At 43.1% G+C, this 23,731-nt stretch overlaps 2 protein-coding genes across 4 annotated transcripts in view; both read left to right on the top strand.

Moving 5' to 3' along the window:
- Positions 1–23,731, top strand: part of si:ch73-127m5.2 (uncharacterized protein LOC561202 homolog) — a 179,108-nt gene that overhangs the window by 4,900 nt on the left and 150,477 nt on the right. For 2 of the 3 annotated variants that reach the window (XR_007937935.1, XR_007937936.1), the window contains exon 5: positions 65–1,030. Coding sequence is in view for 1 of the 3 variants with exons in the window: in XM_022206297.2 (XP_022061989.1) it covers positions 65–509 (445 nt within the window). In the remaining 2 variants the exon portion in view is untranslated. Of the gene's footprint in view, positions 1–64; positions 2,609–23,731 lie in introns of those variants that run through there. The other variant, XM_022206297.2, reaches the window with a different exon arrangement.
- Positions 6,689–13,528, top strand: si:dkey-21e13.3 (uncharacterized protein LOC100150043 homolog). Its single transcript, XM_022206304.2, has 5 exons — positions 6,689–7,077; positions 8,180–8,287; positions 10,542–10,664; positions 10,834–10,959; positions 11,396–13,528. The coding sequence occupies exons 1-5, from the start codon at positions 6,984–6,986 to the stop codon at positions 11,866–11,868; spliced, it is 924 nt and encodes a 307-aa protein (XP_022061996.2). The 5' UTR covers positions 6,689–6,983; the 3' UTR covers positions 11,869–13,528.

Below are 23,731 nucleotides of genomic sequence, written 5' to 3'. Positions count from 1 at the left end.
TTTTGAGGATAAAACTAAATAATGAAGTGACTCAGATTAACAAACACTCTCTTTTATTTCACAGGAACCATCTAGAAGACATGAGGAAATGTTTCAAGGACCCGGTCAACAGCGGCGGCTTTGATAACGTCACTCACGGCCTCGGTTTGGGGATGCTGGACGTTGCTCTGGACATGGTTGTCATGGTGATTGAACAGCAGATCCGCATCCTATCGGGAGCTGCAGCATCAGATCCAGTCGACTCAGGTCCACCGATGCGTCGCATTCGAAGGCGCCATCGTAAGTCCCGCTCCATTGACGAGAAGCCTTCCAAAGATCAAGGGAAGGACATCTCCAAAGGCAAGAGTCGATCCAGAGCCAAGAAGAAGATGAAACAGGAAGTCCCTGTTCCTGTGGAGACTCAGCCGGAGCAGTTGAAGCCGGACGATGTAGAGGGGAACGTCCTGACCCTGGTCTCTGTGGGCTACGAGGCCGTGTCCTCTGGTCTCAGTACAGCCGGACCAGTTTGACAGGACTTTCTGTTTAAACAGATACAGATAACGCAGCATCATCCTGGTACCCACATCCTGGAGTTCATCTTCAAGGAAAAGTCTTACTGGATTCCTCCCAGGGAGTTCAATATGTAGCTGGAGCAGCTGGTTAGCTTAGCATAAAGACTGGAAACAGCATGGAGGAGCTCAGTGGGCTCTGTCCACGTCTAACAGTCCCAGGTCTTATTTATTGAAGAGATACTCAGAAACCAAAGTCCAAAAAATGTAGTTGGTCACTTGGAGACTGACTGATCATAGTCAGTATTCTTCCTTTATTGGTATTTTTTGGACTGATTCCTGATAAAATAGATAAAGTTAAAATATATTTCTGGGGCTGCACAGTGGACTAGTGGTTAGCACTTTGGCCTTGCAGTAAGAAGATCCCCGGTTCAAATCCCGGCCTGGGATCTTTCTGCATGGAGTTTGCATGTTCTCCCTGTGCATGCGTGGGTTTTCTCCGGGTACTCCGGCTTCCTCCCACAGTCCAAAAACATGCTGAGGTTAATTGGTTATTCTAAATTGTCCGTAGGTGTGAATGTGAGTGTGATTGTGTGTCTGTATATGTAGCCCTGTGACAGACTGGTGACCTGTCCAGGGTGTCCCCTGTCTTCACCTGAGTCAGCTGGGATAGACTCCAGCACCCCCCATGACCCTAGTGAGGATAAAGCGGTGGATAGAGGATGGATGGATGGACAATATATTTCTTCCACTCTGCTGACAGCTCATCTGATTAGTCAGGACTAATAAACGTAAACCATGAATAAACCAGGCATTTCAGCAGAGGTCTGTGTTGGAGTTTGTCTACGTTTTGTGACGGGGTGTGACGGACACGTTTTGGTGGGAAAGGTTTAAAAAGGGGCTTTCCTTTTGGGCCTTTGCTCTGATGAACAGGACGTGTTAGGGGTGCGTTACTATGTTCGTTTGTCGTCTTAGAGGTTCTTCTAGGTGGATTTTCTGAGAGCTGTTCCCCTTTTCCAGTCTTTATGCTAACTGCTGTGTATGTGAGGAGTCATCTTCTCATCTAAAGCCCTCTTCAGACACGATTTCTGTTCTGACTCCATCTAAACGTGTCTGCTTTATGTCTGAATGAGCTTCCTGGTAACTTTACTAATCAGGCATAATAAGGTCAAACCAGTCGTATTTGCAGAGGGGCACCAGATATCAAGCAGCTTACTTCAGTTTGTGGACGTCTTTCTGTACATTCCAGGAAGAGTATTGGTCCCAAAACATTAAAGAGCACCAAAAAGACACAGTTTGCTGCTAAACACACTTCTTCTTGTTGTTTTTTTCTTTATAATTTCACATCTATTAAGCTAACTGAAATGTCCATAAAATAACTAACAGTTCAGATTAATAAGGTGAAGCAGCTGGAATCCAGCTGAAGTTCTGTTTGTTGCTTCCAGCTCTTTGTAGGAATTTTTAAAATACCTTCAGCATCAAACAGCAGCAGATTTCCATGCATTTATGCACAACAGCAGTATTTACTTAGAAAGATATGGAGATGGGATCGATCAGGAAGTCAGTCAGTGTCTGAAAAGGGCCTAAATGGACAGAAAGCCGTCAAACGTGAAGTATGTGATTCTAATCCAAAGCTTTCTGCCAAAGTGAGCAAAGATCTCCTTACAATCCACCAGCTGTCCATTCTTTGTGATTGCATTCAGCCGTGGATTTAGCACATGCTAACTAGCTAAATATGCTAACTAGCTAAACATCAGTCTTTTTCCAGAATCACAGACTCCACCTTTAGTTGAATCTTTCCAAATGTCTTTAGGATCAGATTCTGTTTTTCTGCAGTCCAGGATCCGGTCCTGTTCTTCTTTCATGCTATTCTCAGTGAACAAATGATCTGGTATTTGTACAAACACTCAGAAAACCTTTCAATGCAGAGCTTTGACTCAGTGTAGAACAGATAACATCTGATAAAATCAGGATTGTACATTTTTTCAGGTGGAACAGTGTCTGCTGTCTTTCTGTTGTATTTATTGTTTAGATTTACATCTATGTACCAGAATAATGACAACAGCATTTTTACTGGAACCTCAAGCACTGAGTAAAATATAAAGATTTAGTTTTCATAACTACTTTGTCTCCATTATTGCTTTCAGTATAAATGTTGTGCCTATAAAAGCTTTCACCTGCTGGGAGGTTTTCTGTTTCTTTACTTTTCAACAGTTTTCTTCCAACAGTTTCCAAAGATGTCTTCTTCAAAGTGAAGCAGGTTCTGTACACAGTAATGTCAGAGTATTAAAACTATCAAATATAAAGCGATTAAGTATTTACCTCCTTCAAAGTGACTCACCTGAGTCTACACAGGTGCAGCCGGTTGGTGCTAGAAGTCAGTTAAAGATCCTCTGAGCAGTGATTGTAGTATGAAGACGGTACTCCTGATAATAAGAACAAAAAGCTCTCAAAGCAGCTGTGAAGAGTGAAAGGATGGATACAAGGAAGTTTGTCACAGAAAATCCCCTGGAGGACGGTTCAGTCCATCAGTACAAATGGAAAGAGGACGGTACATGCAAGAAAGAGTGGAGGGACTGAGGCCACCAAGACACCGATGACTCCTCTGAAGGGTGAGATGGGAGAGATGCCATACCATATCTGTTCCATTTTCAAAAGTCAAAGCTTCACGTGAGAGTAAATAGAATATAAAATAGAACCAGAGTCAACGAGTTTACCTGAGGGCGTGTGGAAGTCAGCAGGATGAGAGTTCTTTGGTCTGACGGCCATCAGACTAAACACTACACATCACCACAAACATACTATTCCCACCATGAAGCATGGAGGTGGCAGCATCATAATGTGGGGATGCTTTTCTGTAGCAGGTCCTGGAACGTTTGTAAAGACAGTAGTTTAAGGAAATCCTGCAGGACAATGTGATGGGCAAAACTTTGTTATTCAGCAAGACAATGATCAGGCGGGTGGTGAGGCTGGTTTTCCCTCCATCGGTTACGCCGCCGATGACGATGATGGACTTCATGTTCTCGGATCGGTAAAAGCTCAGAAAAAGGGTCAAAAATATCAACAAAAACCGGGTCAGGAGTGATCGGACGTGGAAGAAAGCTGAAAAAGAGAAGGTTGCAGCAGGAAACATCAACTACTGGAGTCCTCCATGGACCTTGAGTTCAGTGAGTAAGGTCAGAGCAGAAAGGGAGCTGCCACTCGGACGCCGTTCTTCCACCCAGAGAGGACCTCTTTCTGCTGTCGCTGCTACACAGACTGCCCTAGTGGAGGTTTTAGGGGGAATATTCCTTTTAACCAGCCCCTCAGGTCTCTGTGAGGATTTTGGATGGAATACTCGGTTAAACCAACATTTTAGGCGCATGTCCAGGGATTTAAGGTGGAATGTTCCTTTAAGGTGGATGTGTGAGGACCTTGTAGGTGGAATACTTCCTGAAACCAACCTTTTAGGTCAACATTCAAAGATTTAAGGTGGAATATTCCTTTAAACCAACCTAAATTTCATGTTTTGATCATTATCAAGTGAGAAACCTCAATCCAGACTCCTCATGAAGACGTTTGAGATTCATGCTGCTGTTATTTGTTTAGTCCAGACTAAATGACAGAAATCCACAACTGTAATTTTATTTCAGGACTCTGTTATTAAATGTCAAAACAATCCATGCGACACTAAAAACTCAACAGCTTCACAAACTCTAAGATTAAACTCTCCACAAGGATCCAGAAGAAGTTGGACTTCTACATGAGAGCTTTAGTTATTCTTCATCTACTTCCTGAAAAGTTTGGTCAATAAAAAAGACAAAAACTCATATTTTCAGCTGAACTGAAGACAGACTTTGTGATTTTTCTGCTCACATGTTGTGTTGTAAACTTACTCTTTCAACCCCCTGGAAACCAGCGTTTGTCCTGTTTTTGTGTCACTCCTCCGAGACAGCCGGTTGTAATGTTTTCTGATCAACATAAATACTGTGATGTTTTTACAGGGAAGGTTCTACTATGGAACCAGTTTGACATGTTCAGGTGTTCTTTGTGTGAAAACTCAGAGATTTCAGGGATCAGAAGGCGGTTTTCTACTTTCTCTGTTAACTTTCTGCTTCAACTTTAAACTAAATTTCCTTCACTAAGCCAGCCCTCTGGACTTCCAGTAAGCTGTGTTCCTATTGGCTGTCCAGGTGGCTGCTTGGTGTAATCAGGAACACCTGAGCAGCTCAGTGTCTTCCTGCTTTATGTCTGCAGTCAAACATTTCCTCTGCTTCTCTTCACTGAACCGGGTTTGGTTCCGTTGCTTTAGTTTGTTCTTTAGGCGTTGGCTTGCAGCTTCCAGCAGTAAAATCCTCTTTAATGTGTTTCTTGGTGTGTTTTAGGGCTTTGTACTGATAGTTGTCTTGGTAAATGTGGTTCTTTAGCCACAGTTAGCACATGGTGCTAATGTGTGCAGTGATTAGTGGGTTTGGTGCAGCTGAGTTGTGTCTTTATCTTGGCTGTAGTGAGTCTTTAGAGGTTTTTGGTTGTTTGTGAACCAACGTTGGTTGTCCAGAAGGTAAGAGTTCCTGTCCTGATTCTCAGTTTAAAGAGCTTCTCTGGTTGGCTGCAGGAGACTTTAGCGTCTGGGTTGTGCTAGTTTGGTTTTTGTACGGTTTCATTTGTACGACTATCTTGAGGCCCCTCCATGTGGTTTAGTGAGGTTTTCTGGAACAGTTCTACAAAGCAACCTGCAGCAGAAGAGACTTTGAGAGTTTTTAGGAAGTTCTGGAGACCAGACTTTAGAGCAGCACAAACATTTGTCAGCAGTTTGAGCAGGAGAAGGTGAGCTTCAGAGTAGAAATGAGAAGGAAACCTTGTTGACCCGTGTGGTGAGGTCCTGTACCAAGAGTTTGAGCAGGTTGTGAAGAGTCTGTAGTTGTTTGGTCTGAAAGCACCAGAAGAGTTCGACTCATTAAAGGAGAAAACAGGAGATATTGTTGGTTCTTCTGTCGCTCCGCAGTTTCCTTGGACTGAATATCAAGTTTCTATTTTAAATGATTTACTGTGTGAGCCCAAGAAGACTTCAATAAACTCCCTCCATCCCCTGAACAAAACACATTTTATTACCATGATAAATAAAAATGTAGTTTTGTCATCTGTGTGAAAGGTGCTAAACAAATAAAGTAAAGATTAAAGAAATAAACTACATTTAAAAAAGCAACTTAAAGGAAAAAAAAGCAATTTAAAAAGAAAATTAATCATTAAATACAATTAAATTATATTAGACAAAATATTAAATTAGATAATTAAACAATGTAAAAACATGTAATTGTGAAATTAAACAAAGAATATTAAACATTGGGGAAAAAAATACAAAACATTTTAAAAAATTAAATGTTTATTTAGAAAAATAAATCTTAAAGACAAAACTTTGAATAAGAAAAAAACAGAAAATACAAAGAAGCATTAAAAAGAAAATTAAGCAGTAAAAGGTGGTAAAACATTTAAAAAGAAAAATTTTAACAAAGGTTTAGTCTAAAAATTAAACTGTTCTGGGCCTCATTCTGACAGTTTGTCTCCGGACTAGAAAACAGATTTGTGATCTCTGTAACCCGGCAAAGCTTGAGCAAAGAAAAATGAGGTAAACTTTAGTTTCCAAGATGTGCAAGGCTGATCCACACCTATCCAATCTGCATTTTATTTATTGTTTTGTCATTTTTGGTCCAAAAAGGTAAATAATATTGACCATGATTCAGTGTTTCAAACTTCCAGAAGGTGATTATTTTATAGGTGCTGTCAGCTCTGTGGGTTCATTCATTTAGTGGATTCTAGACGCAGACATTTCTGTTTGTTTCATTACAGATCTACGTAGAGAAGGATTTACTGCAGTCATTTTTAAAATGCGGCTCCTCGTTGTGTGATGTGACAGAAGGTAGTCCTGCTTCCAACTTCTAACATGGAAGCTACTGCGTGTAAACAGCAGCTAATGATGCTCTGGTGGACAACAACACATGCCAGATGCTCACCTGTCTCTGTTGTTGTTTTGGCTCGGGCTTTCTAGAAGCTGAAAGGCATTATGGGAGATTTTAGGGGGGTAGGAATACACCCAGCACAGTCAGCCAAGCGCTAATTCCTTGACAGGGTGTACACACACACACACACACACACACACACACACACACACACACACGTGCACATATGGGGAATGGAAGAGAACAGCTTTAGTGAGGATTTGCTCTGCATTAACCCTGAGAAGGAACAGAGAGCCGGCTGGATTACCAGGAAGACAGAGCTGGAGAGACGTGCACAAAAAATGAGGCAGTTTTAGTTTGAATGAAGCAACAGATGAAGGAAATCCTAAATGCAGCAGCGCCGTTAAAGTGAGGTGAAGGTTGGAGTAGGTGTTCTCAGGGCAGCAGCTCATGACTCCAAAGAAAAGCACAGAAAGGAAACAAAGAACTGTAAAAAGTGAAGAGCATTCTGTAAGATGACAGCCTGAGAAAGGTTCACCGAGGGCGGAGCAGGAGCAGAATGGGGCATCCCAATGTGCCTCTTACCCACAAATATGTACGTTCCCACAGGGATAAACAGAGATCCAGCGACCTGCAAGCCTTCACAGCTAACGGTAAGAGGAACCACAGTGAGACGGAGGTTTTTAGAGTCAAGTTAATTATGAGGAGCTGTGGGAGTTTTTGGCTGTAATACTGTAATGCAGTCACAGAAGCCGTACAGATTGTTCCATGCTTTACATTCACAACAGACTAGTTGGCCACAGCTTACCTCGTCAAACTAAAGGTGAACTGATTGTTGGAAAGCTGCCTTAGATGTAATATTTGATAGTTATTGAACACATTCAGACCAGTGATCCTCCCGTGAATCTTAAAGCACCTGTTAGAGCGCCACATTAAAGTTTCAGTCTTTAGTGTATTTCTTTCAGTTCCAGGTTTTCTTTTCATTTCTACACAACATGAACATCCATGCCAGAGCCAGTTTAGATGATCAGTGTGAGGTAATGCAGTGAAAGCTACAGCATTCTACACATAGAGGAACACCACCTTCAGGCTCTGGCCAAACATTTTCACACTCTGCTGATTAAGGGTTCCAGCTCCTGGTAAATCTCTCTGTATTTCCCAGTAGGAGTTTTTAATCTGGTTTCTATGGTGACAGTCCCACACCTGTGCACCAGTAGGGATGAGTTTCCGTCATCTGGCAATGACTGGTTTGTTTGGTGTTCCATCAGAAGGAACTGAGTGGAAACCTGAGGCTGGGATAAAATATAATGAGTCTATCAAAAACAGCAGCACAGTGTGGACATAAATGGGTTAAAACATGTCGGACCACCGGATCCTGTTTTCTTCTCTGTGTTTGTGTCTTCTGTTTCTGAGGAGATGATTGGGATAGCAGTGACCACACCAGCAGTCGTTAGTGTCTCTGACCTCTCACTAAGATAACTGGAGGACCACTCAAAAAGAATTGGACTGGTGCATGCATAGTTTTATATTTGAACAGTTCAGCTGGAAAACTGAGCAGTAAAACGCTGTTTACCATTGAAGTGTCCTTAACCAAAGCGTTTACCATGCAGCTGGTAATAAGTAGAATAAACCTGGGAGCAGGTACCAGCAGACATCTGCACATGAAGCTCTCCTGCCCCTCCTGTCACATTTCCTGTGCATCCTCTCCAGACGGCCTTTCATTTTCTGTCTCCATTTTCCTTCATGTCCCCTCAGATAACTTGAACCTTGCATTAGGAGCCATCAGAGTCCTGGGCATGGAGCTGATTGAAGATGAACTGAAACCTCATCTGAACACAGTGCTGACCACCATTAAAGAGAAGAGTGAGTCACTGAGCTGACATCTCATTTCTAACTGGAGGGGATTTTAGGTCATGCAGTCCCTTCGGCCCAGATGTGGTCCACATCTGATTCATGCAGGGGAGTCTGGCTCCCCCTCAGACACATGTCCACCTTAAATGTCCCACATGTCCACCTTAAATGTCCCAGATGTCCACCTTAAATGTCCCACATGCCCACCTTAAATGTCCCACATGCCCACCTTAAATGTCCCACATGCCCACCTTAAATGTCCCACATGCCCACCTTAAATGTCCCACATGCCCACCTTAAATGTCCCACATGCCCACCTTAAATGTCCCACATGTCCACCTTAAATGTCCCACATGCCCACCTTAAATGTCCCACATGCCCACCTTAAATGTCCCACATGTCCACCTTAAATGTCCCACATGTCCACCTTAAATGTCCCACATGCCCACCTTAAATGTCCCACATGCCCACCTTAAATGTCCCACATGTCCACCTTAAATGTCCCACATGCCCACCTTAAATGTTCCACATGTCCACCTTAAATGTCCCACATGCCCACCTTAAATGTCCCACATGTCCACCTTAAATGTCCCACATGTCCACCTTAAATGTCCCACATGTCCACCTTAAATGTCCCACATGCCCACCTTAAATGTCCCACATGTCCACCTTAAATGTTCCACATGTCCACCTTAAATGTCCCACATGTCCACCTTGTATGGGCCACATGTCCACCTTAAATGTCCCACATGTCCACCTTGTATGGGCCACATGTCCACCTTAAATGTCCCACATGTCCACCTTAAATGTCCCAGATGTCCACCTTAAATGTTCCACATGCCCACCTTAAATGTCCCACATGTCCACCTTAAATGTCCCAGATGTCCACCTTAAATGTCCCACATGTCCACCTTGTATGGGCCACATGTCCACCTTAAATGTTCCACATGTCCACCTTAAATGTCCCACATGCCCACCTTAAATGTCCCACATGTCCACCTTGTATGGGCCACATGTCCACCTTAAATGTCCCAGATGTCCACCTTAAATGTCCCACATGTCCACCTTGTATGGGCCACATGTCCACCTTAAATGTTCCACATGCCCACCTTAAATGTCCCACATGTCCACCTTAAATGTCCCAGATGTCCACCTTAAATGTTCCACATGCCCACCTTAAATGTCCCACATGTCCACCTTAAATGTCCCAGATGTCCACCTTAAATGTCCCACATGTCCACCTTGTATGGGCCACATGTCAGGGGTGTTTAGGGCCAGATTTAGGCCACATAGATTCCCCATGCGCTCACCTTCCATGGGCCATATGTTGGGCATGCTGTGGACCAGGTTTGGGCAGAAGTGGGGCCAGAAGAATTCATCCTAAATGTGCCAGATGTCCAGTGTTAAAGGCCATCTCTGTGACACATCAGGATAAGAAATGGGTTGTATGTTTGGCACAGAAGTGTAGACCTAGCTTATAGCAAGATAAAAGGTGTAAAATGCTCTAGTGTTGTTTTGTAGCATGGTTTTCATTTGATGTGATTTGATTGCAAAACACGGACGCCTCCATACTAGTTTTTTTCTATAGAAGACCTTCTACCAGTAATGCAGGTCTGTCATAACCACCTTACAGTCTAAACTATTAAACCTGCAGCAGAGCTTCATCTCTGAGGGATGGGATCCGGTTCATGACAGTCTGAAGTCCTCAGCAGATGTTAAGCTGCATTTGTGTCACCAATGAGAGCAGTAGGAAGACAAAAGTCAGGACGGGTAGAGTCAGGTCAGAGAAATCCTGTAGAATGTAAAGCAGAAACAGACTCAGTTCAAATTAAAGGTACACAGCTGCTACACCTGAATATATGAAGATTTTATGTAGACTCATCCTTTAAGACTAAATTTAATGAGCTCTGGGCCTATACAGTGTCTGACATCCATCCATCCGTTATCTGTACACCGCTTTACCCTCAGGTCAGTCAGCAGTCTGTCACAGGCTCACCTGGACAGGTAACAGCCTATCACAAGGCTACACATAGAGACAAACATTCACACCTACGGACTATTTAGAATCACCAGTTAACCTCAGCATGTTTGTGGACTGTGGGAGGAAGCTGGAGAACCTGGAGAAAAGCCACACATGTACAGGAGAACACGGAGACTCCATGCAGGACGATATCAGGAAGGCCGTGATGTGAACCAGAGAGATTCTAACATGTTCTGTTTAATGTCCTGAATGTGAATTTACATGTGTGATTCCATTTGTGTCCAGAGAAAGGCGCTGCTGAGCAGGTAGTGATCAGTGGGGTCCTTCCCATCCTGGCCCTGTCTCTGAGGAGCAGAGGACCTCTGGGTCTGCTGACTGCAAAACTGGTGGCTGAACTCGCCAAGGAGTGTAGGTCATTGATACGGAAACATGCTGCTTTAAATGTCTGTAATAATGAAGTGTGTAAGATTCAGTATCTGTGAAGGTGCTTCAGGAGGTCTTAGTCTACCGGCCCTTCATTATTTACTGGATGTTCTTGGTCTGTGTGGTTTAAAGTTCATTTTCTGCTTAATTTCAGCTGTGATTCGTAAAGGTTTTGGAGACTCGGGTTTGGTTTCGGCTTTGTTGTCGGTGCTGACCAGTACAGACCAGGAGCTGCTGCTGAATGCTGTGAGGGCCATCTCCCGAATGTCTTATGACAGCTGTAAGTCAACGTAAACACTGAAGATAACACGTTTAGCTCTGAAGTAGCTGGTATGTGATATCGGTGTGATGATCTGAAACCTCTAAAGCAACGTGCTGCATCACAACCTGCAGTAAAACAGAGAAGCTGTTAAAGGTGGCATCAGTAGACAGGTCAGAAATCACTTCCAGTAACTTTAATGTTTTTGTAAAACACTCACAATAAAAAGAATAAAAGTTGAATTCTTCCTGAAAAAGTGCCCAACATGGTTTAAGTAAAGCCTCTGATTCAGAACAACCAGTGAGGAGAACTTGTGACAGGAGGCTACTTATCATCTTGGCCTAATGAGTTCTATTGCTATTCCAGTCCAGTGAGATTTATAAATATAAATGCTAATTATTCCAATAACGTTGATGGTGTGATTATTTTCCAATGCGATGCTCTCTGTCCCCTCCAGCGAAGCAGCAGGAGCTGCTGCTCCGTCGAGGCGCTGTGCCTCGCCTCGTCTCCATCCTGCTCCGGTTTCCAGATAAGGAGGCCCTGGAGGAGGTGTGTCTGCAGGCGCTCTGTAACCTCAGCGGTGTTGGAGTGTCCGAGGAGGCCGGGATGGTGTGGGAGAGGGGAGTGTCGGTGCGACCGGAGGAGTCGGTGTTTCACGGCGTTTCTCCTCACACCTGTGGTTTTGCTTCTTCTGTGACTCTGGTCCGAGTCCGTCAGTGGGGACCAGGCCAGTACGTCGTGAACATTGAGGTGTTCCAGCGCTGCTCCTCCTCCTTCTGGAACCTCCACGGGAACAAACGGACCCCTCGCTGGTTCCCCTTCCCTGGTCTGGGAAGCTGCTCCAATCTGTACAAAGTGTTTAAGTTCTCTACCAGGAACGTTCCTCAGACCAAGAGTCTGAAGATTCGAGTGTTCCACACTTTCCTCTGACAGCTTAAAAACTACAAGCATGGTGGACTAAACCACCTGGACTACAAACCCTGAGTGGTTTACTGTAACCTTGTTTACTCCACCAAAACATCAGGCTCATTTTCACGCTCCGTAAACCTGGACTGCTCATTCTGCTTTAGTTAGATCAACCAGAGAAACTTTCATGACTAGATGTTTGAGGTTCCAGCTGTTAGATTTGACTGTGCTACACAACTCTGTTTTTAGAGCAATAACTAAATCAGACATAAGGAAAACACCGCAGTTATCTGAACATGAGGATGTCTTTGCTGTTTATTTGTTCACAAGTGCTTGAAATAATTTCAAATTACAATCTAAGGCAGCAACGTTGACTGTTTTATTTTCTACAGCCCAAGTTTCTATTTTTGATTTTTACCTCACATTAATTTTTTATTTGTATTAATTATTATTTTGTCTTTATTTATTTATTTATTTACAAAATCAGACGGTCTCCAGACCCGGCTCAGAGTGCATCCTTCTATGGTCTCCAGAGATCAGATATTAATATCTTCTGCACATAAGCTATGGTGGCAATTTCATAATCATGCCGGGTGGGGACTGTATTGTAACTGTCACTCATTTGTTTGAACCACTGGCCCCTAGGGGGCATAACTGTCTCAGGTGTCGTTGTTTGCGGTCAGTGCTTGCGTGATGGCGCTGCCTCAGCCAATGACTGGCTCGACAGGAAGCGCTAACAGCTTCATTAGCGTGAGAATGCTAGTCTCTTTTCACCATCTGGAGTCGCTCGCAACCCTCTGGGTGGCAAAATAAGTGAGTAGAGATGCCGATGATATTGTTGGAGTGTACATTTATAGTTGCCGTCAGCTCTTTTGCTCCTCTGAGCGAGGATTAGGTTTCCAGACTTCTTCTGAGCTCAAAACCCACAACATGTCCTCTTGATCCAATACCCACCAGCATCCTGCAGACCATCTTGCCCACAATCAAACCTGCATTCACGCACATTGTCAGCTCCTCCCTGGAAACTGGCATCTTTCCTGCTACTTTTAAACAAGCCCGCATCACCCCACTGCTCAAAAAGCCTCATCTCAACCCAGCCCAGATTGAAAACTACAGACCAGTCTCACTTCTACCATTCCTGTCGAAAATACTGGAGCGCTCAGTATTTAACCAAGTCTCTGAACATCTGCGGAACAACAACCAACTTGACCCTTTTCAGTCAGGCTTCAGGTGCGACCACTCCACTGAGACTCCACTCCTATCAGTCACTGGTCAGTCCTCTGTCCTACTGCTGCTGGACTTGTCTGCTGCCTTTGACACCGTGAACCATCAAATCCTCCTCTCCACACTCTCTGGGCTCGACATCTCAGGTTCTGTCCTGTTGTGGTTCAAGTCCTACCTCACAGGCAGATCCTTCAGAGAGTCATGGTGAGGGGAGGTGTCAAGGTCACATGACCTATCAACTGGGGTCCCTCAGGGGTCAGTGCTTGGTCCCTTACTCTTCTCTCTGTACACCACCTCACTTGGCACGGTGATCCACTCCCATGGCTTCTCCTACCACTGTTATGCTGACGACACTCAGCTTTTCCTCTCTTTTCCACCTGACGACACAACAGTTTCAGCTCGGATATCAGCATGTCTGGCTGATATCTCCACATGGGTGAAGGAACGGCACCTTCAGCTGAATCTGCCTAAGACTGAACTCATGGTCTTTCCAGCTTGTCCATCTGTTCAGCCTCAGATCAGTGTCCAACTTCACTCGAGCCTACTTGTGCCCACAAACTCAGCCAGAAACCTGGGTGTCATGATTGATGACCAGCTGACCTTTAAGGTTCACGTGGCCTCAGTTTCTCGATCTTGTCGTTATGCCCTCTACAACATCAGGAAGGTATGGTAATAAAATGTGTTTTGTTCAGGGGATGGAGGGAGTTTTTTGAAGTCTTCTTGGGCTCACACAGTAAATCATTTAAAATAGAAACTTGATATTCAGTCTAAGGAAACTGGAAACTGCAGAGCGACAGAAGAACCAACAATATCTCCTGTTTTCTCCTTTAATGAGTCGAACTCTTCTGCTGCTTTCAGACCAAACAACTACAGACTCTTCACAACCTGCTCAAACTCTTGGTACAGGACCTCACCACACGGGTCAACAAGGTTTCCTTCTCATTTCTACTCTGAAGCTCACCTTCTCCTGCTCAAACTGCTGACAAATGTTTGTGCTGCTCTGAAGTTTGGTCTCCAGAACTTCCTAAAAACTCTCAAAGTCTCTTCTGCTGCAGGTTGCTTTGTAGAACTGTTCCAGAAAACCTCACTAAACCACATGGAGGGGCCTCAAGATAGTCGTCCAAATGAAACCGTACAAAAACCAAACTAGCACAACCCAGACGCTAAAGTCTCCTGCAGCCTACCAGAGAAGCTCTTTAAACAGAGAATCAGGACAGGAACTCTTACCTTCTGGACAACCAACGTTGGTTCACAAACAACCAAAAACCTCTAAAGACTCACTACAGCCAAGATAAAGACACAACTCAGCTGCACCAAATCCACTAATCACTGCACACATTAGCACCATGTGCTAACTGTGGCTGAAGAGCCACATTTACCAAGACAACTATCCAGTACAAAGCCCTAAAACTATTGATGTTACGAGATGTGCCAAGGCTTCGAAGCATGTGTCAAGTCATGGAGGGGGCGTTTCCATGAAGCGTGTATCGAGGCTTGCTTCATTTAGGGGAGGAGCCAAAAATGATGACGTCCGAAGCCTCGCTGCCTGGCTGAACTACGTGACTGCTTCAGAAAGTGGTTCAGATTTTGCAGCGAGGTCTGACAGCAGAATAAACTTCTCAGGCTCCATTGAAAATGTGGGCTTTTGATAGAGTGTTGTGGTCAGTCGAGAGTTTGGATAGTTTGGATAGTCTGGATACTAGAGTTTGGATAGTGTTTATATAGTTTGGATATGGTTTGGAGAGTTTAGAGAGAGAGAGAGAGAGAGAGAGATAGTTTGGAGAGTGAGGAGAGAAAGATAGGCGATAGGATGGAGCCAACCAGGAGGTGGAAAATTTCCCGTGTGGGAACATTTTGATTTTATAACTCCTAATAAGGTAAGCTAAATCTAACATTATTACAGACACATTAGGCTTGCTTGTCAAGAACTGTATTTTTAACCATTTGTTTAATTCAAAGGTGAGGTGTTTATTGTGTGTGTCAAAAAAAAGGAGTCTTTTAAAACCAGAAACTGTTGAAAACCTGTTACTTCTGAATAAAATGAATAAAATCTCCCCTTTCCTGTACATCCTTGTCTAAGTTACACAAGCATATTCAGTACAATCTTCCTAGTTCCACAAACCCTTCCACTGTCCTCTGCCTGCATAAGGCCATGCCATTTTCCTAAGGTGACAGACATTATTACACAACCTACTACATTATATGATACTAACATTTTGGGGAAAATGTACACACACAGAATACATGAAAATATATTTTATTATACACATATGTGATCATTTATCTATAGAAATTATTTGATCATACATGCTTTTGTTTTTCATAGTCATTCCCAACAGCTATAATGAACAATGATTCAGTGCATCAGGCATGTGGTTCAGATACAGCTGCCTGTGATTATACACTTGACCAGTAGGGGGTTTCATGTGCTCATGGAGCTTCAAGAAATGAACCCTTTCTGGAACCAATTGGCTCAAGTGGTTCAATGCCTCATGAGGCTTCATCTCACCATCACTACCTAAAACACACCAAGAAACACATTAAAGAGGATTTTACTGCTGGAAGCTGCAAGCCAACGCCTAAAGAACAAACTAAAGCAACGGAACCAAACCCGGTTCAGTGAAGAGAAGCAGAGGAAATGTTTGACTGCAGACATAAAGCAGGAAGACACTGAGCTGCTCAGGTGTTCCTGATGACACCAAGCAGCCACCTGGACAGCCAATAGGAACACAGCTTACTGGAAGTCCAGAGGGCTGGCTTAGTGAAGGAAATTTAGTTTAAAGTTGAAGCAGAAAGTTAACAGAGAAAGTTGAAAACCACCTTCTGATCCCTGAAATCTCTGAGTTTTCACACAAAGAACACCTGAACATGTCAAACTGGTTCCATAGTAGAACCTTCCCTGTAAAAACATCACAGTATGGTGTGTTGATCAGAAAACATTACAACCGGCTGTTTAGGAGGAGCGACACAAAAACAGGACAAACGCTGGTTTCCAGGGGGTTGAAAGAGTAAGTTTACAACACAACATGTGAGCAGAAAAATCACAAAGTCTGTCTTCAGTTCAGCTGAAAATATTAGTCTTTGTCTTTTTTTATAGAGCAAACTTTTCAGGAAGTAGATGAAGAATAACTAAAGCTCTCATGTAGAAGTCCAACTTCTTCTGGATCCTTGTGGAGAGTTTAATCTTAGAGTTTGTGAAGCTGTTGAGTTTTTAGAGTCGCATGGATTGTTTTGACATTTAATAACAGAGTCCTGAAATAAAATTACAGTTGTGGATTTCTGTCATTTAGTCTGGATTAAACAAATAACAGCAGCATAAATCTCAAACGTCTTCATGAGGAGTCTGGATTGAGGTTTCTCACTTGATAATGATCAAAACATGAAATTTAGGTTGGTTTAAAGGAATACTCCACCTTAAATCTTTGAATGTTGACCTAAAAGGTTGGTTTCAGGAAGTATTCCACCTACAAGGTCCTCACACATCCACCTTAAAGGAACATTCCACCTTAAATCCCTGGACATGCACCTAAAATGTTGGTTTAACCGAGTATTCCATCCAAAATCCTCACAGAGATCTGAGGGGCTGGTTAAAAGGAATATTCCCCCTAAAACCTCCACTAGGGCAGTCTGTGTAGCAGCGACAGCAGAAAGAGGTCCTCTCTGGGTGGAAGAACGGCGTCCGAGTGGCAGCTCCCTTTCTGCTCTGACCTTACTCACTGAACTCAAGGTCCATGGAGGACTCCAGTCGTTGATGTTTCCTGCTGCAACCTTCTCTTTTTCAGCTTGTCAACAAGTTTGTACAAGTCTTTAAGGATGTTTTTGAATTTTTGTTTTGAAAACCCAACCTCTCTGTCAGTTTTTTGTCATTCAGAAAGTAGTTCTTGATTCAGTCAACCGATAATGTCGTGGGCCGGTCTGGGCTAGAAATGCCAGAGCTGATTTTTTGCCCCAGTCCACCTCTGCTGGAAGCTCCTGATATGCTCTGGGATTAGGAAAATACCGCAATCCAACTGTGGAAAATGTGATAAAATGAGCAAAAGAATGGCAGAAAAAGCAGGGCTGGTTGCAGATTTAGTTCACTAAACAGAAAGCTGCATCACCTCCTACTGAAGATGATAGTTTTATTCGTAAAAAACCCTTTGAGACTTTGATTCTGACAGATTAATTCAGCTTTATTTCCACAGTTTAACACTAGATGGCATACATGAACTGTGCAGGAACCTTTGTAGTCTGCGTGGTGCAAATATTAAAGAAATGCAAAGTCAGTTTATGATTTTGACACTCAGACTGAATCTAATCATGACAAGCTGCCTGGTTGCACATCTCAGTGGATCTGCTGAGATATTTACATCCATTTAATTGGTCTGCTTCCCATCATTGACATAAGGGCAGTTTGTGATAGAGTCTAAAGGTAAATTAGAGACTTACCTTTGAATGGAAATCTGTTAAATACAAAGACCAACACACAAAAATAGACAGACACAAGCGTATCCTTCTTGATCCCATTTTTCTCCATCTAATTACCTCTCTTATTGGTTCCATCCTGCCTCAGGCGTCCAAACGCAGAGGGGCATGTCTTCTAATCAATCCTAACTTTATTACTCTGGGAGCCACTTAAATATTTGATGCAAGATGAGATGAGGCTTTGGAATTATTTACAGGTAGACAAGAAGTGTGCACACCTATTCCTGACTAACCTGATTGTCCTCTGGAGGAAAACTGGCTCACTGAGAACTTATTAAGATGGAAGAAAAACATATTTACAGAAGAAAACAGCATTCTAGACAGACGGAAGGCTACTGATACTCTCATTATGTAGGATAATTGACTCATTAATGTCTCTTTAAATCAGCCCAAAACATTTAGAATATGATGAAGTCCTGGAATGGACAGGCACCGTTTAGGTGATGTTGTTTTTGTTATTCCCTGTGAGTCAGGACCCAAAGGTGAGCAGCTTGAACCGTTAAATTGCAGCTAAAAGAGCAGGTCAGAATGGATTTTATTTACTGAGAGCAGCTTCATTACTCGGGCAGTGCATCTTGGCAACACGCTCTTTTTAAAGGGTTTCACCCAGGAGCAATTTGCACATCGCGACTTGAGAAATGGGTTAAAAATATAAAAAATAATAGGAATATTTTTCCATCCAGATGGTTAGTGGAGTCTTTGAGGATCTGGTAATAACTTTAGAACAGGGAAAAGTGCTGTAAACAACCTTGTGGCCTTTTGGAAGATTCGCTGAGTGGATGGATATTTTGGGGAACTGGATGAGAGGCACAAACGGGGGTTAATTAGCACTCTGCATCAAAGTGTTAGCAGCAGCGGCTAACATTAGCTGGTTAATTCAGACTTACTTCAGCAGAAACATGTCCTCAGAGAAAGAAAGACTTTGTGAAGCCACTTTCTTTGTGGTCTCTTTGGCCGACTGGAGCAACCCAACACTGGTAACATTGGTAATACTGGTAATACTGGTAACACTGGTACTTAACATGCTATCATGCTAAGGTTATCCAGCAAAATAGGGCGCACATGGAGTCATGTTAAGCTAAATTAAAGGAGATATCACTTAATTCCTATTAACCACGCCTGACGTACATCAGCGGGGTTACTGCATTCGCTTCGGTATCTGGCTGGCTGGCTGGGTAAGTATGTAGGTGTGTGTGGGTGGCTATGTCCGGTCAGATATCTCTGCAAGTGCTGAAGTCAGGATAATCAAACTTGGCACTGAAGATCAGTCTAAGGTCCCCTGCTCACTTGTGGAGTTACAGGTCAGCAGATCAAGTAGGAAGGGATATACGTAGGATGATCAAAATTGATACTGAGTATCATACATGGGCGTGGTTCTGCCCTCTGAGGGCTCATCTAGTTTCTTTTTACTTCTAATTCTCCCAATAAAATAATCTTCTGGTGCACAGTTTTGGTGCTGATGCTTATTGCAGAAGAACTTTGGAGCTCTGCAGCTGTTGAACCAACAGAGAGTCTGTTTCCATGTGAAGTCAGAGTTGACCCCTGACCCTCTGTGAATTTAGTGGTCGCTCACTTCATGGCTGGGTTGCTGCTGTCTTCTGCTTTTCAAAAACAACACTTCCAGCTCCCAGAGAACATCTAGCATTGAAGAAATTTCACAAACTGACTTATTGTAATTCTATGACAGGATCATGAATCCACTGAGCTCTTCAGAATGATCCGCTCTTCTACAGATGTCTGTGAATGCTGACTGCATGGTTAGGATGATTTTATACTGGGGCTGTGGATCTGTTTGGGTCACCGGTGGTGTTCTGCTGTCTCACTTCTGTGTTGGACTTTTGGGGCCTTCACATAGGAGATGAACTGTGAGGACCAGCTGTAGATGGTTGGAGATCTGCTCCAGAACCACAGCTGCCGGTCGTCTTAGCTGATGAACCTGGAGTTTCAGCCTTGTTCTCCCCGCCTCCAGACTCGTCTGATTGGGCCACCACCCAGTTCCCTCCACCTTCATTCAACCAGCTGCAGCCTCATCACACCTGGAGAGCATAAAGCTACAACCAGCTCTCAGCCAGGGTGGTGGGGTTCAAAGGGAACAGGGTGGATCCATGTGTGGGTCTGGGTAGGGGTCTCTGTGGGGATCTCTGAGGTAACAGATTATACCTTCAGTCAGCTGCTGTCACCTTAGTGGAGAAGTTGGCTGTCAGTGAACTGTAGCTTTGGGTTGCAGCTGTTAACTTGGTGGAGAAGTTACTCCTCAGTGTTTCATATCCACTGAGGGGAGGTGATTTGTGTCTTTAGTTGGTTTGTAATGTGTGTTTTAAGGCACCTGTTGGTTCTGTGAACTCTGTGTGATATGGGGTTGATACTGAGGAGTTCGTAGTTTTAGTTTGCCTAGTTTCATAGCTCTTCATTTGGTTCTTTGATTTAGCAGCATCCACCAACCCTGTTTTTCTTTGTATGATCACTTTTCTGTTAATTATGTCATTTTTTCAGTAATAAATTTACCCATCCAATGACAGGATCTCTAGTTCCTGAACCTGGAGGCTCGGTTGTAACGGGGCCTCCACATCTAGTCCTTAAGATGTGTTCCAGGACTTTGTCCATATAGCAGATGTCACCTCAAGGTTCTTCACATAGCAAGGCTCAGACCTTTCCAAATTATACAGAAAAACACCAACAGTAAGTCATTAAAACGATGCAAATAACCAGCCAGAACTGACTGTTGTCCAACTGCAGCACCATCTCATTACGGTCTGTTTATTTATGAAGGTTCTTGTGCTTTGACAACATCTTGCACTTTATTTTGGCGTTCAGAGGCTGAAACCTGCAGACTCATGATTTACTAAACACATTTCAGCTCCAAACAGCCCAGAATAAAAACAGTTAAGTAGCTTTAAAAATTTGTCCCACTTTTGTTTTCCTTTCTGCTGCCTGAAGTCTTTTCAGGAACACGTGATGCATCGACACATGAAGGCTTTAATCAATAGCTCCACTTCCCTCTGTAATGGGAGATGCAGGAAGTGTGCATATATTACCTTTAATATAAAACTTATTAATAATGCATGATGGATTTTGCATTCTATGCCCCCAAACCCAGATAACATGGCTGAAGACTGTTTTATTGCTTGTCTTTGCAAATGAGTCATTTAAACTTTAATCCTCTTGCTTTCTGCAGAAACCGCTCCATGTAATTGCATTAGGATTTCATTGTGCCTCTAATTACTGCTTTTGTCGATTCTCTGTTGTAGCTTTGGTTATTATTGGCCTGTGGAATATTTCAGCGACAGTCGCCCAACTGGTGGCTGCTATTTCATGTGGATAAACTAAATATAACAGTGAATACAAACATGCATCTAGGCTGTAATTGCATAATTTCACACCAACACAACATGCAGGAGGGTTTCATTTTCCCACACAAAGGCTGGAATCAAACTGAAGGATCTTTCCTCGAGGGTTTTGCTCCTTGTCTTTAAATATCACAGGTTTGATGAGATAACAAACCTCTAATTGTCTCCCGCTGCCTTCGTAGCCAAACAACCAAAATTCTCACTTGTGGAGCTCCAAGACAAGTCGATGACACGTCTCATCAGCAGGGATTCAGGATTAGCATTAAACCATCGATTCTTCTGTCAAGTGCATGTGGAGTTTGTGGACAGATCCACCCAGCAGCACCGTCCAATTTATCCAAGATGGTGTTGACCTCGACCTTTGAAAAAGAGAAGTTCATACCTGAAGATGTGGAAAAATGACATCAGCCATGAATCTCATGAGTCCATTAAGCAAGAAACGTCATGAAATACCATTTATACAGATCCAACTGTGCTTATGGCCAACTCTTAACAGTCATACTTTCTTTTTTTATCATAAACTATACAACTGATCAAGTAAAAACTCAAACATGACCATGTAAAGTTAGCTCAGAAAATCTCAGAAGTATGTTGTGCTGAATATTCAGGATGTTGTTGTGGACATCACCGGTGTTTCAGATCATAAGGAATGAAACTTCAGGGAAATAATAAAAAAATCTGTTAAAGAACGGCATCTTTTCGTCAAAGTCTGTCTGCTTTAATGCTCCTTTACTACTGGAGTGATCTGCAGACCTATCATTACTCTGGGAGACTTTAAACCTTCACCAGCTCGCATTTCTAAGAATATCTGTGAATGTTTACAAGAATGTGACCCAGAGTGTGCTACGTTTGTTTGGAGTGACAGAATTTCATTAGTCTGATGTTTTCTAGATGCAATTTGTTCTCAGCAAAGAGATCTTCATCACAGCGAGACGTCCTGAAATAACACAACTTCACTTTGAATCAACTTTAAGATGAAATGTCCGATTTTAATCCAACCTTCCTTCAAACTCTGTCCTCTGATAGTCAGAAAATAGTTGTAAATAGCCTGATATATGGAGATCTGTTGCAGTAGGTCTGCAGTGTGAAGCAGGATTTGAAGTTATTGAGGTAACTTTGGTTTTCACTCTTTATACTGGGATGTATCGCCATGGTAATGCATGCTGATCTAACTAAGGTTATAATCCAGATAACGGACCATTTATTTACTCTTGGAAAATGACAGGTTGAAGAAAAGGCTTCAAGCAACACTTCTAATGCGATGTTCGACTATAATTCTTGAAATTGGGGATCTGCTGATGCCTCTTTAAATGTTATAGCTGGATTTTGAAACCTCGAGTTAACTTAGTGAAGCCAGATAACATTTCTGCGTGTTTAAATTTAAAAGCGAAAGTCTTTCTGCTGCTTCAGGAGAACCTTCCTGATCTCCTACAGTTCCTTCAGTTTTTCCTTCTCTTAATGAAAATGCTTCATTTCAGTGGAGTATAAACAAAGCCTCTGTTTCTAATCTCAGTAAATATTATTACATGCTTCCGAATGATCCCCTTTTATTGAACTTTCATTTCAAAAACTGCTATTTGTGACTCCTTAGTGGATTAACATAATGCCACGACAAACAGCAGAATGTCTGGAATAAGAAACAATGCTGCTCCCCGCTGATTTCAGTTTTATTCTGGGAGACTGACACCAAAAGTTGACGCTTTCTCTTGATGTTTTAATATTTTTCCTGCTGCCACTCCTGCTCTTCCTGCATTGGAATTATTTAAAGTGATTTTACATTTTTCTCTCAGTAAAGATGCAATCAAAAGAGCATTTTGCAGTGTTTTAGTGTTAATCACAAACAGCCTGCTTGGTAATAACCAGGAAGAACTGAACTCGACCTGTAACAACAGAGAAAACAGCAAATTGAAATTTCCTCCAGTCTGAGCTGAACACACCTGTGGTTTGCCCCCATCACCGGGTTATGACAAGCAGATGTTAAACTCAACAGCAAACACCAAAGAGCTTATTTTTACCCCGGGATGTCAGAGCTGAATGGTCGACTCCTTCACTTCTATTTCTGTAGCGACATCACAGCGAACGTGGCACAGATGCAGCTCTCTCCTGCTGCTCTGAGCGACAGAATAAGGCTAGTACTGGAACAGGAACAACAGCCTCGACCAGACGCCCAGGCTGAGCTGCAGGCCGCTGTTTGCATGTGAATGTGTGCAGCGGTGAGGAGGCCATCTGTCCGGGCCCATCACATCCATCACAGGAGGGACTTTCCAAACACAACCTCATGCATGTTGTGACTCCTAAAATTGCATAAGAAGCGACAGAACACGTCTTCCTGTTCAGACGCTGCTGAGCGTTTGTTTGGTGAGAATATTTCGACATCTCGACGTGGCCAGCGGGGGAAAGGGATGGAGCACGGAGACGACACGGCAGATGGCTGATTGGAGATTATCACCGTGGGAGGAAACACCAGGAAGTCAATTAGGGGAGGAGACAGGTGGAGGACCAATCAGGACACTCGATACCTGATGGTGATCTTCAGAGTTGAGCCTCTGGAGAGCACAGATGAAATGATTTATTGATGCATTGTTTGGTCATTTTCCAGGAATAACAGAAAAGTTTCATCCCATCTGAGTGAAACTGTCTACGTATGAAGATGCTTGTCTATTAAAGCCGGTTCTGTCTGTGGCACTAATGTGGAACTCACCTTCACTGGATGTGGAGATCTTTTAATTCTTCACAATATTTTAAACTACCATAAAACTGTCACTGTCTGTAACAAGAAAAGCCCTCAGAGTTCAGTCCTCCTCCAAGGCTGCTCAGTCACTGGATCATTTCAGACGAATGAAATCTTAAAA

This window comes from Acanthochromis polyacanthus, chromosome 19 (assembly GCF_021347895.1).
Source record: "Acanthochromis polyacanthus isolate Apoly-LR-REF ecotype Palm Island chromosome 19, KAUST_Apoly_ChrSc, whole genome shotgun sequence".
Classification (NCBI taxonomy): domain Eukaryota; kingdom Metazoa; phylum Chordata; class Actinopteri; family Pomacentridae; genus Acanthochromis; species Acanthochromis polyacanthus.
This window is presented reverse-complemented; position numbering and strand designations above follow the sequence as displayed.